This window comes from Haliotis rufescens, unplaced genomic scaffold (assembly GCF_023055435.1).
Source record: "Haliotis rufescens isolate VD_foot unplaced genomic scaffold, xgHalRufe1.0.p SCAF_13, whole genome shotgun sequence".
In the NCBI taxonomy this organism is placed as follows: Eukaryota; Metazoa; Mollusca; class Gastropoda; order Lepetellida; family Haliotidae; genus Haliotis; species Haliotis rufescens.
Window position 1 is genome coordinate 25,641,419 of NW_025963813.1, and position 19,186 is coordinate 25,660,604.

Sequence of the window (19,186 nt, forward strand, 5' to 3'; positions counted from 1 at the left end):
TAGGTTGCACACAAAAATATCCTAGGAAGGATGGACGGATGGAATTCCTTCGTATAACTACATACTCTCGCTCTTTTAGTTTTGGGGTATATTGATACAACTTACAAAATAAATTCAAAAGACTTTGTTTACTCCATACTGTATTCTGATGGTACAACTAAATCCAGACATGTTAAGCATGTGAAAAAAAAATTAATTCCTTGGGTAAATAAATATACAGAACACAGTTGTGGCAAGGCTTATTTTAGTTTACTTTTCAGCACCAATATTGGTAATTGACTTGATTAGGCACAGTATGTTTGGGCCAGATTGGAACAGAGCCCCATTCAGCAATGTATCAGGAATGTGAGCAGGTTTAGAGGAAAACTGTAGCCCCCCCCCCCCCCCCCCCCCCCCCGAAATTTAAAAACAAATTGATTTCATTTTCATTTTAAGCAATTTTGTGCAGTTTTGCCAACATTCACTCCAAGAAATGCAATAAGTCAATGGCAAAAGTCAGTGTCAAATAAACAAAGATGGCGGATGCAGTACAATTTCCAAGTTAAATCAGTACTTTTAAAAAATCAGGCATAGCTTCCGCGCATGGGTTCAATACATAAACTTCACCCCCCATAAGACATTAATACAATAGATATTTCGGATGCTGAAGCAACATTCATAGTTTTCTCGTTAATCACATGAACAACTGTAAAACATCTCATTCACTTATAGGCTAAATGACAACTTTATCTTAAAACAAGCAATCATCTGAGTACTTACAATTTCTGTGTGACGCCACACCCAACATTATAGTGCAAGTATTGGTGATAGAAAACGTATGATGTCCAAAAACCTTTGATCCGACGATAGTATTGTGTCATGAATAATAATAAAGGCATATATATGATGCTGAAAGCTCTGATTGAAAACAGGACAATCCGAGATGGTTGTCCGGAATCACAATAATATTTTTCGGAGTTTTTAAAAAAAATCTTTGATAATATTTTTTGTGGAAGATGATTTTTTCCCCCAAGGACTACTGTTTTAAAAAACAGTTTTATGCGTTTCCACGGAAATTTCACATCCCTGATGTAAACATGGTATAAGGACTGGTCCTACAGCCTGGGTTGGTGGGCCACACCCACTGGTAATACAAGACACATGTCAGTGTTAAGGGAGGGTTACCAATGGTTACCAACTTATGTAGTCAAAAGTTGAAAATGTCAACAGTATATATAATAAAGACAAAAGATACCGTCTTTATTTATATTCAATATTTTCAGCATAAATACTAAAAACTAACATGATAATCTAACAAGATAACTTTGATCCAGAGGATCAACACGGCGCAAAGAATGTTTGTAGCATTATTAATGCAAATACCGATACTATCAAAAAGCGCACATGTGTAACCCAGAGGATAAAACAAATAGTAACCTGCATGTGGGATCTTCAGAATCAGGAATGAGAATAGGGCACATTTCAGTTTAACTCTTTCAACACCAGTCAACCTGAAGTGTTTACTGCTGGGACACCGAGTTCCCAGAGACTCTTGTGTGATAGACGAAGCCAACATTTTGAAAGGTCTGATCCTATGGTTTATAAATATGAAAGTTATGTTTTTCACATTATTTAAAATAATGCATTAACAACTCAATTAAGTTTGTTGTAAATAAAAAATGTAAGCTAACACGTTGTTAACATCCAGATTAAGGACCAAGGAAGTGAAAACTTGACGATTTTCGGCAAATATTAGATTTCATAAAATCCACTTACCTATTTCTGTTTTATTTTCATTGTTTACGTAATTGGAAAATAGTTTCTGTCATCACCCATTTCCCGATAACATGAAGAAAAAAACACGTTTTCGAGGCTTCGTATGAATAACACGTTCGTCGAAGAATAGCATATGACACATTGCTGGAAAGCTTATTCCTTCATCTACACGCTTGTAACATCGCCTGGTTTTTTTCCGTAGTAATAACAAACGATTTCATTGGATTAAAATTGGTTTCTAATGACGCTTTCTTGCTGAAATCTGCTACAAATTTCGTGATTGGTCAATTTTGAGCACGTGACCTGAGGCAGCCAATCAAATTACAGCTGTGATACCAAGCTTGTGTTTGATAAATTTCAGAAGTTGGCGGAAGATTTTTGTTAAATCGTGTTATTCTGAACGTTTTAAAGGGCAAGTTCACACGGAAATGAACCTAATTTTCTTGTACTTTTTCCACAATAAAAGTGTTAACCTAGAAGTGTCAATGACAAAAATATAAAAATATCACAATTAATCAACAAATGTTTTGCATTAAAACGATTTATATTTTTCACATTTACCAAGTGTTCTATTTCCATAACAAAAACACCATGGGTTATGCCCCTTGCAATATGACGTCATTGGTGCCAATTGATAAACATTATGACGTCATCATGCTTTGTTAGAGCCGCTTCACGTGGTGTAGGTACAGGTGTGTGATTCTAGCGTCTCAGATGCCAGCCAGCATAGTGTTATGCTGAGTCACCACTGCGCGGAGTGTGTCGTAGGCCATGTTGTTTTACCGAAAACTTGTACTTGATATCTTTTGCGTTCAGAATAGACAGGGACCCAGTTGAATTGGCACCAATTACGTCATAATCTAAGGGAGATAACTCAGGCCTGTTTAGCTCGAAAAACGAAGGCCTCATAACGGCATATCATTTTCACACTATTGTGAGCTTCCTACTTTCACTGTGAAAAAAATGAGTGTATATTTTCAAACACAGATACTAACTAATTCTAAAATTGCGTTTTGTTTAGAAAAAGAAAGAAAGTAATTTTTGCGTGTACACTTCCCCTTTAAGCAGGAAATCATGATATATATTAAAAATATGGAACTTCGTGAATGTATCGTGCTAGGTTACAAGCTGTGACAAAGATTTTTCATGCATATATTTTTGCATTAAACATCGTGTCCGAGCCGAGAATTCAAGGCGACGAAAGAGATGTCATTTGACTTACATTACACGCAATTGCACGAAAAGATGGAAATAATAATTTAGATATAAGTTTGATTACTTTAAGATATATTTTTGTTGATTTTATGTATTACTTTGTATGATATATTTAAAGATTTGTTTAAAACGTCTTTGTTTTGGTCTTTGACATGTTCGATGTGGACCCGTTGTCGAAATGTGTGTCCGAGAATTTTATTTTCAATAACATCGCGGGAAATCGTGAATAAAAAATGATAAATTGAAATGGATATTGAAATGTGATAGATTTAAAAAATGAATGATATTACAGGTAGGTCCATAAAAATATATACTATTTTGACGTGACTACGGCTTAGCCGGTTAACCGGCCAACGGTTTCTGGGGACTCGATGCTTCTTGGCCGGAAAACCGCCCTACGGTGTTGAAAGAGTTAAATATTTATGTAATATACAAGTAGAAAACAAAATATTATGAATATAAACCTAGTAAATGTATTCACGACAAAGACTTCCTGAAACATTTGTTTGGTTTTCAAGGAACCTGGGGTATTTAGTTGACACAATCATAGTGGTATACATGATACTGTTTACAACGGTATGTCTAGAGAGGTAAAGTTATTAATATTGTTTCATAATTAATCTTTCAAAGTAATAGCTACAATGTTGTAATATTATTTTATAATGAAGTAGATCTGCACATGGAGACATGCAGATATTGTTAAGTTGAAACCCACAATGTTGTGAGTGTGCGTGTGAGTGTAATTTTTAACCACGAACCATACTGAATGAGAGTTATCTCCCTAATGGTTATATGTTTACTCCTATAGCCTGACACTTCTATTATTCACACTGTTACAAAGAGCTAATATCTCGCTACACGGAAATGGGTCAACATTCACCGCAGCGAATGCTGAATTGGGAAATAGGTCGGATAGAGGGAGACTGGTATCCGGGGCTCCGCCTCCTACTGGCTGCAGGTGAGGAGTGCAAGCACTCTAGGCAGGTAAACCAGTCTAGGGCAGTGTGTGGCTCCCTGTTATGATTATTGCAGAATAACATAAACATGTTTAGTGTAATAATTTACAGTTAAGGATGTTTCAAAAAATATTTTCATAATTATTTCTGTATTTTATCCCCCATGGCCAATGGCCCCATGTAATTTCCTCAAACCAACAACAAGGCAAGTTTTAAACTCTAAATGCCGACAAGCAAACAACCCCCAAGGTAAACACAGGGCTAAAAATTGTTGTACATAAGTGCACTAAAAACCTTGAGGGCACAACATGGAGCAGTTGCTAAGTTCTTTGTCTACCACTGACACAACAGACAAAGGAAGTATACTGGCAGTACTTCGTCATCTTAATTACTGACTCCATCAAGTTATTCATTTCAACACAGTCAGAGACAGTGAACATTATTGTGTCCATCATCACAGCATAACAGCAAGAATACAACTCACCGCCACCTGGGCCACGAAGTTAGGGTTGTTCGTTCCTTGTCCCGAGAACACGGCACCTGAAAGTGCAATACACAGTTGCAGCACTGAACACACAATGGGACAATTAGTGCTGCACATCCTGTCTCTGGGTAACAGCTGCAGCTGACAACATGGACAACAGATTTCCTGTGCAGAAACATCATTCATGGAAGCATAAATACTCTCTGCACTATACCGCACACTGACTAAGGCAGAAGGCTTTAATGTCCAAAGTTGATTGGGACACCACCAAAGGAGGGGGGAGGGGGATCAAGTTGAGCAAATCTTTTTTGTTATGTTATATAATTTTTAAGGAAAAGGAAGGTATTGTGTATGATATAGTTTTATTACAGTAAGTAAGGTTCAGTGTGTAACATCCTACAGTTGGGTGTGTGTAACATTGTAAGTAGTCGATCCTCATTGAGGGGCCTGAAGTTAGCAGCGGGTTCGTGACTTGTTATTACGAATAACGAAAAACAAGCCAGCACCGGGTTTGTTATTCAAAGGCTGTATATTAAACTACAGTAATGTGGTGAAATATACTGAAACTCATTTGATATGACAGTAGATTCGCCTTACATTGTCCAAAGATGTTTAGTTATTCAGTACTTTTGAATAACGAAAAACAAGCCAGCACCGTGTTCGTTATTGAGACTTAAAATAAAGAATTCCTCATTGAGTCAGCTACTACAAGCAAGGAGTTCTGGACACCTATTTCATCCCACATGCCAAGTAGGAGTAATGCTGAAGCACAGACATTGTACAGTACATAGATTTGTGGGTGAAGAAGCCATCCCCGGTAATAACTGGGCTGAATCTGTTCAGCTTTAACGGCCAATATAAAGGTCCTGTGTATACTGTTACATTTAGCTGTACATAACATGCCCCAGTGCAGCCTAATATTATGTCGACATGAACTAACTGCATGTAAAAACATTCAAAGTTTGTGTCTTCACTAACCCTTAATCACCCACACAACATCAATCTTTGAACACATTCAATACTGGGGTCGGGTACTGAAGGGATAAAGTATATCACAATATTTTGCGATGCACAAGGCCGTATTGGGATACGCATCACGATATAATGTATCATTCTAAATTTTGAATTCAGAAGCAATCTGATAAATTAAGGTATGAACTGAAGTTCATTGATGGAACAAAACAAAATGCTGGTACAACATCATGTTCACTCAGTCAATAAATACGCAGCCATCTGTGGGGCCCTGGATGTACGCAGCAAAGGCATTTGGCAAGTATATTCAAGACGATGTAGTGCAATGTCACTAAAGAAGTTTAATCCCTGAGGTTGACCACCGTTTCACATTATGATATTTAGACTGTAACAATAAGTACTAACTATTAAAAACATGACACAGTCATCAGATATCTGAGATTTTATATATTTTGGTAAATTTATGGGACAAGGTGCAACCTAATTTTGTCTGGTGCAACTAGTTTTTCATGTCAATGTGCACTTGGTGCAATCAATATTAATTTCATTATCGAGCCCTCAATCACTGAACTATTGAATCCCTGGTTATTTTCTGGTTGGTCCGAGGGCCACTGCCACACCTACCTATCTGTCCCAGCACTAGAGGTTGGGCAGCAGCCTGGGCCGACATCACAGCAGGCTTGCCCCCTACGAGAGCTGTTGCCTGGCCTTGAGTGGGCCCTTGTATGGACTGAGACTTGTTCCCATTGGTTGACCCCTTGACACTGTTGACGTTACTCCCTGAAGTGGCTGTTACTGAAGTGGTCACAATCATCCCCGGCTGCAAACAGACGTCATGACACTGTACCTGCTTCCCAGTCCATAGAAGGATATAGCATAAACATCTGTCACCTAGGCTGAAGTATGGAAGTTGAAACAGTGATGGGACCACTCTCAACATATTTCAGTTATATCCTGGCGTGTCAGCAATACGTGGGAGTTGCCAGAAGAGATGCAGGTCTCCAGTACATAGTGAAATGCCTGAGCATGGCATGGTGTCAATAAACCAATCAGGGTGAATCTTGCCTTAAAAAAAAGGCAATACAAACATGGCAGGCCAACCAAGTGTGGTGCTTCAGACAACTGGGCCCCCACATACAGACCTGGAGAGTGACATAGATTCATACACTACACAGTCAGTACACATTATACTGATGATGAACATGGTGAATGAGCAAGCAGAATCGAAGGGACAACTCTGGACAGCACACAAAACCTTCAGTTTCATTATTTCTTGGTGATCATGGAAATTTAGTTTCTTAACTGTTATTATTGTTAATCTCATGTGATATACTCTGACATATCATGCAAGAGTTGAGGATCAGTGGCTTTGCTTTACCCACTTATTTCGAACACACCTGACTGAGCACATGAAGTAACCTTCATCACTTGGGTGTTAAGATTAATGATCCCATGAGATGATAAACAATATTTCATTCCCCGTATTGACACGAAACATTAAGAGAATGAATACTGTATGTATCCATTGATTGATGATCCACCACAAGCATGATATACAAACCTTACATAAATACTGACATAAAATTGACAAGATCTTGATCTGATAAGTGAAAACTCTGAGACAAGGATTTATTTAGTACTCCAAGCAAAGTAAGGAAATTGGAAAATACAAATGTCAGTGGTACTTGAACACTGTGTATTAACATTGTTTTCAATGCAAAAATGTAAAACTAAGCATTTAGCCCCATGCTCTTTATAGGTTATTTCTATATTAACATGACCTCTATTTTTTTCAAAACAACAATGGGAAGTTTTAACTGACATTTGCATTGATATTCAAATGTTTTCTACATAAGTAATGAGGATTAGAACCAACCAAAGCTTATTTCGAGCCCTGTCCAACTAATCAAACATTAGGATCAAATATGGCAGAGTAATGGCCATAGAAGTGCTTTCCAACATTGAAAATCATATTTAAATAATTCAGGAATAATCATTGGTGAAAACATGCACAATGGTTCCTGAGGAGAATATGTTTACAGTGTAGAATGTTCACAGTGGAGAATGTTTACAGTGAAGAATATCTTTAAAGTGGAGAATGTTTACAGTGGAGAATGTTTACAGTGGAGAATATGTTTACAGTGGAGAATGTTTACAGTGGAGAATATGTTTACAGTGGAGAATATGTTTACAGTGGAGAATGTTTACGGTGGAGAATGTTTACGGTGGAGAATATGTTTACAGTGGAGAATGTTTACAGTGGAGAATGTTTACAGTGGAGAATATGTTTACAGTGGAGAATATGTTTACAGTGGAGAATGTTTACAGTGGAGAATATGTTTACAGTGGAGAATGTTTACAGTGGAGAATATGTTTACAGTGGAGAATATGTTTACAGTGGAGAATGTTTACAGTGGAGAATGTTTACAGTGGAGAATATGTTTACAGTGGAGAATATGTTTACAGTGGAGAATATGTTTACAGTGGAGAATGTTTACAGTGGAGAATGTTTACAGTGGAGAATGTTTACAGTGGAGAATATGTTTACAGTGGAGAATGTTTAAAGTGGAGAATGTTTACAGTGGAGAATATGTTTACAGTGGAGAATGTTTACAGTGGAGAATGTTTATAGTGGAGAATATGTTTAAAGTGGAGAATGTTTACAGTGGAGAATATGTTTACAGTGGAGAATGTTTACAGTGGAGAATATGTTTACAGTGGAGAATGTTTACAGTGGAGAATATGTTTACAGTGGAGAATGTTTACAGTGGAGAATGTTTACAGTGGAGAATATGTTTACAGTGGAGAATGTTTATAGTGGAGAATGTTTATAGTGGAGAATATGTTTAAAGTGGAGAATGTTTACAGTGGAGAATGTTTACAGTGGAGAATGTTTACAGTGGAGAATGTTTACAGTGGAGAATATGTTTACAGTGGAGAATGTTTACAGTGGAGAATATGTTTACAGTGTAGAATGTTTACAGTGGAGAATGTTTACAGTGGAGAATGTTTACAGTGGAGAATATGTTTACAGTGGAGAATATGTTTACAGTGGAGAATATGTTTACAGTGGAGAATGTTTACAGTGGAGAATATGTTTACAGTGGAGAATGTTTAAAGTGGAGAATATGTTTACAGTGGAGAATGTTTACAGTGGAGAATATGTTTACAGTGTAGAATGTTTACAGTGGAGAATATGTTTAAAGTGGAGAATGTTTACAGTGGAGAATGTTTACAGTGGAGAATGTTCACAGTGGAGAATGTTTACAGTGGAGAATGTTTACAGTGGAGAATGTTTACAGTGGAGAATGTTTAAAGTGGAGAATATGTTTACAGTGGAGAATGTTTACAGTGGAGAATGTTTACAGTGGAGAATATGTTTACAGTGGAGAATGTTTATAGTGGAGAATGTTTATAGTGGAGAATATGTTTACAGTGGAGAATGTTTACAGTGGAGAATGTTTACAGTGGAGAATGTTTAAAGTGGAGAATATGTTTACAGTGGAGAATGTTTACAGTGGAGAATATGTTTACAGTGGAGAATGTTTACAGTGGAGAATATGTTTACAGTGGAGAATGTTTACAGTGGAGAATATGTTTACAGTGTAGAATGTTTACAGTGGAGAATGTTTACAGTGGAGAATATGTTTACAGTGGAGAATGTTTACAGTGGAGAATATGTTTACAGTGGAGAATGTTTACAGTGGAGAATGTTTACAGTGGAGAATATGTTTACAGTGTAGAATGTTTATAGTGGAGAATGTTTATAGTGGAGAATATGTTTAAAGTGGAGAATGTTTACAGTGGAGAATGTTTACAGTGGAGAATGTTTACAGTGGAGAATGTTTACAGTGGAGAATATGTTTACAGTGGAGAAAATGTTTACAGCAGAGAACGTTTACAGTGGAGAATATGTTTACAGTGGAGAATGTTTACAGTGAAGAATGTTTACAGTGGAGAATATGTTTACAGTGGAGAATGTTTACAGCAGAGAACGTTTACAGTGGAGAATATGTTTACAGTGGAGAATGTTTACAGTGAAGAATGTTTACAGTGGAGAATATGTTTACAGTGGAGAATGTTTACAGTGGAGAATGTTTACAGTGGAGAATGTTTACAGTGGAGAATGTTTACAGTGGAGAATATGTTTACAGTGGAGAAAATGTTTACAGCAGAGAACGTTTACAGTGGAGAATATGTTTACAGTGGAGAATGTTTACAGTGAAGAATGTTTACAGTGGAGAATATGTTTACAGTGGAGAATGTTTACAGCAGAGAACGTTTACAGTGGAGAATATGTTTACAGTGGAGAATGTTTACAGTGAAGAATGTTTACAGTGGAGAATGTTTACAGTGGAGAATGTTTACAGTGGAGAATATGTTTACAGTGGAGAATGTTTATAGTGGAGAATGTTTATAGTGGAGAATATGTTTAAAGTGGAGAATGTTTACAGTGGAGAATGTTTACAGTGGAGAATGTTTACAGTGGAGAATGTTTAAAGTGGAGAATATGTTTACAGTGGAGAATGTTTACAGTGGAGAATATGTTTACAGTGGAGAATGTTTACAGTGGAGAATATGTTTACAGTGGAGAATGTTTACAGTGGAGAATATGTTTACAGTGGAGAATGTTTACAGTGAAGAATGTTTACAGTGGAGAATATGTTTACAGTGGAGAATGTTTACAGTGGAGAATGTTTACAGTGGAGAATGTTTACAGTGGAGAATGTTTACAGTCGAGAATGTTTACAGTGGAGAATGTTTACGGTGGAGAATATGTTTACAGTGGAGAATGTTTACAGTGGAGAATGTTTACAGTGGAGAATGTTTACAGTGGAGAATATGTTTACAGTGGAGAAAATGTTTACAGTGGAGAACGTTTACAGTGGAGAAAGTTTGCAGTGGAAAATATGTTTACAGTGGAGAATATTTATAGTGGAGAATGTTTACAGTGGAAAATATGTTTACAGTGGAGAATGTTTACAGTGGAGAATGTTTACAGTGGAGAATGTGTTTACAGTGAAGAATGTTTACGGTGGAGAATATGTTTACAGTGGAGAATGTTTACAGTGGAGAATGTTTACAGTGGAGAATATGTTTACAGTGGAGAATGTTTACGGTGGAGAATATGTTTACAGTGGAGAATGTTTACAGTGGAGAATATGTTTACAGTGGAGAAAATGTTTACAGTGGAGAACGTTTACAGTGGAGAAAGTTTGCAGTGGAGAATATGTTTATAGTGGAGAATGTTTACAGTGAAGAATGTTTACAGTGGAGAATATGTTTACAGTGGAGAAAGTTTGCAGTGGAGAATATGTTTACGGTGGAGAATATGTTTACAGTGGAGAATGTTTACAGTGGAGAATATGTTTACAGTGGAGAATATGTTTACAGTGGAGAATGTTTACAGTGGAGAAAGTTTGCAGTGGAAAATATGTTTACAGTGGAGAATGTTTACAGTGGAGAATGTTTACAGTGGAGAATGTTTATAGTGGAGAATATGTTTACAGTGGAGAATGTTTACGGTGGAGAATATGTTTACAGTGGAGAATGTTTACAGTGGAGAAAATGTTTACAGTGGAGAATATGTTTACAGTGGAGAAAGTTTGCAGTGGAAAATATGTTTACAGTGGAGAATATTTATAGTGGAGAATGTTTACAGTGGAAAATATGTTTACAGTGGAGAATGTTTACAGTGGAGAATGTTTACAGTGGAGAATGTTTACAGTGGAGAATATGTTTACAGTGGAGAAAATGTTTACAGCAGAGAACGTTTACAGTGGAGAATATGTTTACAGTGGAGAATATGTTTACAGTGGAGAATGTTTACAGTGAAGAATGTTTACAGTGGAGAATATGTTTACAGTGGAGAATGTTTACAGTGGAGAATGTTTACAGTGGAGAATATGTTTACAGTGGAGAATGTTTACAGTGGAGAATGTTTACAGTGGAGAATATGTTTACAGTGGAGAAAATGTTTACAGCAGAGAACGTTTACAGTGGAGAATATGTTTACAGTGGAGAATGTTTACAGTGAAGAATGTTTACAGTGGAGAATATGTTTACAGTGGAGAATGTTTACAGTGGAGAATGTTTACAGTGGAGAATATGTTTACAGTGGAGAATGTTTACAATGGAGAATGTTTACAGTGGAGAATGTTTACAGTGGAGAATGTTTACAGTGAAGAATGTTTACGGTGGAGAATATGTTTACAGTGGAGAATGTTTACAGTGGAGAATGTTTACAGTGGAGAATGTTTACAGTGGAGAATATGTTTACAGTGGAGAAAATGTTTACAGCAGAGAACGTTTACAGTGGAGAATATGTTTACAGTGGAGAATGTTTACAGTGAAGAATGTTTACAGTGGAGAATATGTTTACAGTGGAGAATGTTTACAGCAGAGAACGTTTACAGTGGAGAATATGTTTACAGTGGAGAATGTTTACAGTGAAGAATGTTTACAGTGGAGAATATGTTTACAGTGGAGAATGTTTACAGTGGAGAATGTTTACAGTGGAGAATATGTTTACAGTGGAGAATGTTTTCAGTGGAGAATATGTTTACAGTGGAGAATGTTTACAATGGAGAATGTTTACAGTGGAGAATATGTTTACAGTGGAGAATGTTAACAGTGGAGAATATGTTTACAGTGGAGAATGTTTACGGTGGAGAATATGTTTATAGTGGAGAATGTTTACAGTGGAGAATATGTTTATAGTGGAGAATATGTTTATAGTGGAGAATGTTTACAGTGGAGAATATGTTTATAGTGGAGAATGTTTACAGTGGAGAATATGTTTATAGTGGAGAATGTTTACAGTGGAGAATATGTTTATAGTGGAGAATGTTTACAGTGGAGAATGTTTACAGTGGAGAATATGTTTATAGTGGAGAATGTTTACAGCGGAGAATGTTTACAGTGGAGAATGTTTACAGTGGAGAATATGTTTACAGTGGAGAATGTTTACAGTGGAGAATATGTTTACAGTGGAGAATATGTTTACAGTGGAGAATGTTTACAGTGGAGAATATGTTTATAGTGGAGAATGTTTACAGTGGAGAATGTTTACAGTGGAGAATATGTTTACAGTGGAGAATGTTTACAGTGGAGAATATGTTTATAGTGGAGAATGTTTACAGTGGAGAATGTTTACAGTGGAGAATATGTTTACAGTGGAGAATGTTTACAGTGGAGAATATGTTTACAGTGGAGAATATGTTTACAGTGGAGAATGTTTACAGTGGAGAATATGTTTATAGTGGAGAATATGTTTACAGTGGAGAATGTTTACAGTGGAGAATATGTTTACAGTGGAGAATGTTTACAGTGGAGAATATGTTTACAGTGGAGAATATGTTTACAGTGGAGAATATGTTTACAGTGGAGAAAATCTACCATTGTAATTACAATTCTAACTCACATAAACACTTAAATTTATGAAAACACTCTAACTTAAATCACTAAATGTCTTTGGTGTTACTTAACTCTTTCAACACCAGTCAACCAGAAGTGTTTACTGCTGGGACACCGAGTTCCCCGAGACTCTTGTGTGATAGATGAAGCCAACATTTATCAAAGAAAATATCTGCTTGTAAAATATATTTGCTACTACATGTTATACACCATTTGAAAGGTCTGATCATATGGTTTATAAATATGAAAGTTATGTTTTTCACATTATTTAAAATAATGCATTTACAACTCAATTAAGTTCGTTGTAAATAAAAAATGTAAGCTAACACATTGTTCACATCCAGATTAAGGACCAAGGAAGCGAAAACTTGACGATTTTCGGCAAATATAAGATTTCATAAAATCCTCTTACCTAATTCTGTTTATTTTCATTGTTTACGTAATTGGAAAATCATTTTAAAAAGAATATTATATAGTTTCTGTTGTCACCCATTTCCCCGATAACAGCGGCTGTCCGCTCAGTAACATGAAGAAATACCCCAGTTTTCGAGGCTTCATATGAACAACACGTTCGTCGAAGAATAGCATATGACACATTGCTGGAAAGCTTATTCCTTCATCTACACGCTCGTAACATCGCCTGGTTTTTTGTCTGTAGTTATAACAAGCGATTTCACTGGATTAAAATTGGTTTCTAATAACGCTTTCTTGCCGAAATCTGCTACAGATTTCGTGATTAGTCAATTATGAGCACATGACCTGAGGCAGCCAATCAAATTACAGCTGTGATACCAAGCTTGTGTTTGATAAATTTCAGAAGTTGGCGGAAGATTTTTGTTAAATCGTGTTATTCTGAACGTTTTAAGCAGGAAATCACGATATATATTAAAAATATGGAACTTCGTGAATGTATCGTGCTATGTTATAAGCTGTGACAAAGATTTTTCATGCATATATTTTTGCATTAAAGTTAAACATCGTGTCCAAGCCGAGTATTTAAGGCGACGAAAGCCGAGATGTCATTTGACTTACATTACACGCAATCGCACGAAAAGATGGAAATAATAATTTAGATGTAAGTTTGATTACTTTTAGATATATTTTTGTTGATTTTATTAATACTTTGTATGATATATTTAAAGATTTGTTTAAAATGTCTTTGTTTTGCTCTTTGACCTGTTGTCATTGTGAAATGTGATAGATTTAATAAATGAATGATATTACAGGTAGGTCCATAAAAATATATACTATTTTGACATGACTACGGCTTGGACGGTTTACCGGCCTACAGTGTCTGGGGACTCGATGCTTCTTGGCCGGAAAACCGGCCTACGGTGTTGAAAGAGTTAATATGTCCTTGGTTTTACCACAAATCAGCAGTTTTAACTTCAAAGAAAATGTCTGACGCCATTGCAAATACCAGAGGCGTTACCACAGGAAATTCTGAAAATGATTCAGGTTAACACACATAGCATGATTTTCAACAAGTACAAGGAATATGTTCCATAAAAATAGAATATTGAAATTATATCAATCATTTTGGTAATGTGTGGGACACAGAGAAGAGTAAGGCTAAAAATAATAATAGAGAACTAAGACTATTATTTTTTTAGCCTTACTCTTCTCTGTGTCCCTGTGCCTGAGGCACTGCCCACATCATCATAGTCTTATTTCCATTTTAAAAAAAAATGAAAAAATCCTACTACTTTAAAACAATGCGGTCCAATATAAGCCTTGTTTGAACATGCAAAAACAAAAAACAAAAAACAAAACAAAAAAACACCACCCGCCTGCACTATATATTCAAAAGCCTGAGAACCAATTCTTTTACTTTTTTATGCCTAAATCGTAAATTTTTCTTTTTATTTCTCACAAAGAGTGATAATCCAGGCTTTAAAACGTTGTGATGTTAAAAGGGAGATTCTTTTTCTTTTCTAGGCAGAGGTAAAATATTAGTTTTAGAATAATACACCGAAAGAAATGTTGTATTTATTTTTTATTTCTGCAAAAGATTGGGAACTATAATGGTTACACCAAGGACAATAGATTTCCACTGTTTCTCCAGTATATTTGAAATATTTCAAAATTATGTTTCTTTGTGTTGACATAATTAAACCAACTGTTTGTTAAGTTCAGATGTTTCTTGTTAAATCACTAAAAGTTGGAATTTTCAAGTTTTATTTTTGTTTATTCAAGAGGACCAAAGGGGGTACAAATTATGATAATGACCCAGTAACATTTATTACTTTATTTGTAACATTTGACTATCATTGCATACTTTTGTCCTTTATTTCAACTTTGTATTTTTTGACCGAATGGCCGCCCATAGAGGTCCACTTAACTGAGAAATTATGTCTGTATAACACCATAAGTGGCTGTAGTCGTGGCAATATTGAACATGGGAATTGAACTTCTTGAACAAATTGGGATATCATTATTGATGGGAACACGCATGCCTCATTTTGGCTTTTATCAGCGCAGTGATTTTGAAGGCGTTTATTGACAACAGACACATACAAATTGAGTATCAGTCAGTTGAGCTAATAATACTCAAGTATCTGTGTCTCAAAAGTCAACCAAGACTCAAGTTTTCAGTGTACAGAAGAGAGGGTAGACCAGTCCCAAGCTGCCTATGCCAACACTGAATGTGTTTGTGACTAACAAAATAATCAGATGTCTATCAAGTTGAATAAAGAATGTTTTACTGTCAAATGTCTTTGTGATGGGTGAGCCGTGAGCATGGCTCCTCCTGTCCAGTCTACAGCCAAGCCGACCTGCATCAAAAGTTCTTATGAACAACAATTACTAAATTTGTGTCTCATTAGCTTGTTATTCTGGGGTCATCATTTGCTATATGTACTCCCCAAAACTTAAGATACACAACCAGATTTTTGGATTGAGAAGGAATACACATTCTGTACATTAGGGCTGGGACGAGTCCTAATTTACTACCCGGGGAACCACACCCCTATTAGCTATATATATGGATAAATCATCACTGAACCAAACCATATATTAAATAATCGCTGAACCAAACTATATATATATGGATAAATCATCACTAAACCAAACCGTATATATATGGATAAATCATCACTGAACAAAACTGTATATATATGGATAAATCATCACTGAACAAAACCATATATTAAATAATCGCTGAACCAAACCATATATATATGGATAAATCATCACTGAACCAAACCATATATTAAATAATCGCTGAACCAAACCATATATATATAGTTTAATCATCACTAAACCAAACCATATATATATGGATAAATCATCACTGAACAAAACCTTATATATATGGATAAATCATCACTGAACCAAACCATATTAAATAATCACTGAACCAAACTGTATACATGTGGATAAATCAACACTAAACCAAACCGTATATATATGGATAAATCATCACTGAACAAAACCATATATATATGGATAAATCATCATTGAACCAAACTGTATTTATATGGATTAATCATCGCTGAACCAAACCGTATATATATATATGGATAAATCATCACTGAACCAAACTGTACATTAAATAATCACTGAACAAAACCGTATGTACATATGGATAAATCATCACTGATCTAAACCCTATATTAAATAATCGCTGAACCTAACCATATTTATATATATGGATAAATCATGGCTGAACAAAACCGTATATATATGGATAAATCATCACTGAACCAAATCGTATTTATATGGATAAATCATCACTGAATGAAACTATATATTTTATATGGTTTAATCATTGCTGAACCAAACCGTACATTAAATAATCACTGAAAAAAACTGTATGTACATATGGATAAATCATCACTGAACTAAACCATATATTAAATAATCGCTTAACCTAACCATATATATATATATATATGGACAAATCATCACTGAACCTAACCATATATATATATGGATAAATCATCACTAAACCAAACCATATATATATGGATAAATCGTCACTGAACCAAACCATATATTAAATAATCGCAGAACCTAACCATATATATATATATGGATAAATTATCACTGAACAAAACCGTATATTTATGGATAAATCATCGCTGAACAAAACCATATATTTATGGATAAATCATCGCTGGACCAAACTGTATATATATGGATAAATCATCACAGAACAAAACCGTATATATATGGATAAATCATCACTGAACCAAACTGTATATATATGGATAAATCGTCACTGAACAAAACCGTATATACACTGAAAGGCAAAAGAAACGTCATGTGGATGTATCATATAAATATTTTTATTTTCAAATGCTTATATAATATGTACGTAAAGACATCGGAGAAAGTCAGTGTTTGACCCACATGAAATTAACAGTCTGGGGAATGTTTTTGCGAATTGTGAATTTTGGGAGGCACCAGAAGACATCACAGCTGGGGGGGGCAAAATCAGTACCTGGTGTGGCCACCCATGGGCGTTGACTACAGCCACACATCTCCTGTACATGGAGTGGACAAGTCTGTTAATGTAGGCCATTGGGATATGGGCCCATATCCTCAGGAACGCTACACGCAGTTCTGCTGCATTTGTCGGCCTTGGGCGTACGTCGTTGAGTCGGCGTTGGATCTCATCCCACAAGTGTTCAATGGGATTCAAATCCGGACTGAGGGCAGGCCCAGGCATGATTTGGATGTTGTGCTGCTGGAGGAAGTCCCTGGTGACTCTGGCAGTGTGGGGACGGGCGTTGTCTTGCTGAAAGGTGTGGTTTTGATGACGGGCCAAAAAAGGCACGATATGGAGTCTGAGGACTTGGTCAATGTAGCAGAGAGCTGTGATGCCCTTACCCCTGCCTGGACCAATATTCTGAAAGACCACAGCTCCCACTCTCTGGTTCAGTCCGATTCCACCCAAAACCATGATGCTTGGTCCGCCCCACGGGTCTCGTTCCATAACACAAGCATCAGCATAATGTTCGCCCCTCCTTTGCCAGACCCTGACTGCCATCCACCGTTGAAACACAGTAGGGACTTTCATCAGTGAAGATGATTCTTCTCCATTGCTGTTGACGCCAATTTTGATGCTGCCTTGCCCATTGCAGTCGGGCCTGTCGATGACGATCTCTCAGGATGGGTACACGAGCAGGACGGTGGCACAAGATGTTGTTGGCAGTAAGGAGACGTCAGACCGTATATATATGGATAAATCATCACTGAACAAAACCGTATATATATGGATAAATCATCACTGAGCAAAACCATATATATATGGATAAATCATCACTGAACAAAACAGTACATATATATATGGATAAATCATCACTGAACAAAACAATATTCCAAAGTTGTCATTCTCCCTCAGATCAATCTTGTGGTTCTCATTTTTCTTTTTCATTTTGTAATATTTGTGTTAGTTATTTGGTTCTAGCTGCATTTTGATGATTCTACAAATGACATCCTATTCATTCTTCACATATCATTTATGTGCAAATGTCTTTCATATATGTACATCAATATCACCCGCATTTCTTTTTTTCAGGGGGCCAGGATAAAGCCCCAGGTCTGATTCCCTTCATTGATACCCATGAAGCCCATTTCTGGAATAATGCTAACATTAGGGTAAAACCATACTCGCTGTATCTTTTTCCTTGATAACACATCAAAAGAAAATCAGTAGCAACTACGTATGTCACCAGTTACACATTTAGATACTTCAACACAACTGATGACAGTAAGACTGTGTGTCAATACGACACACAATCAACATCTTGGCATTTTGCTAAATGTCAAAATGCACTCAGAAACTGTTTTGTTTCTCTTTCTTGTCTGCAACAGAAGTGAAGATGAGAGTTATCTCCCCTGGTTGGGTGCTTGTGTACAGGGACTCGAGTCCATCCAAACTACCCATACCGATCAGGGACATACAGGGCATTAAGGAGGAGAAGCTGCTCACCTGTGACGATGTGGGTGACATCAAGCCAGGGCTTGTTGGGCTGACTGAGGGAGGCCTTCCCTGCATTGCAGCTGCCATGTTCAATTGTTGTTGGGCCATGGCTGCTGGAAGAAAAGACAGGAACATCAAGTGAGTTGGGGTTAGATGTGAGGAGTTTAGCTACACATGACACGCTGGCAGATCGGAATCAGAGATGCCTAACCAAGGGCACAAGAATGGTGCTGACAAACTCTGAGGATCCACAGAGATAGTGTTGAGAGTGCTACCATTAGAATCATACAACACATAACTATTGAGCATGTGTACTGGAGGTGTAATCACAGTAATGATAGGGTGGGGTCGCAACACAGTATGTGTCCTGATACTATGGGTGTGATACAATTCGTATTCCGATACAGTACTATTATTTTATATTCTTCCGTTTTGCAGGTGAATCACAACCCTGAAACA

At 36.5% G+C, this 19,186-nt stretch overlaps 1 protein-coding gene across 9 annotated transcripts in view; it reads right to left on the bottom strand.

Annotated features, from left to right (window-relative positions):
- Window positions 1-19,186, bottom strand: part of LOC124110779 (polyhomeotic-like protein 1) — a 37,091-nt gene that overhangs the window by 16,423 nt on the left and 1,482 nt on the right. For 4 of the 9 annotated variants that reach the window (XR_007220401.1, XR_007220402.1, XR_007220403.1 and 1 more), the window contains exons 1-4: window positions 17,243-18,723; window positions 15,504-15,572; window positions 6,007-6,202; window positions 4,411-4,466 (exon numbers count right to left, since the gene is read on the bottom strand). Coding sequence is in view for 6 of the 9 variants with exons in the window: in XM_048394346.1 (XP_048250303.1) it covers window positions 4,411-4,466; window positions 6,007-6,202; window positions 15,504-15,572; window positions 17,243-17,821 (900 nt within the window). In the remaining 3 variants the exon portion in view is untranslated. The other 5 variants (XM_046470183.2, XM_046470184.2, XM_046470185.2 and 2 more) reach the window with 4 other exon arrangements.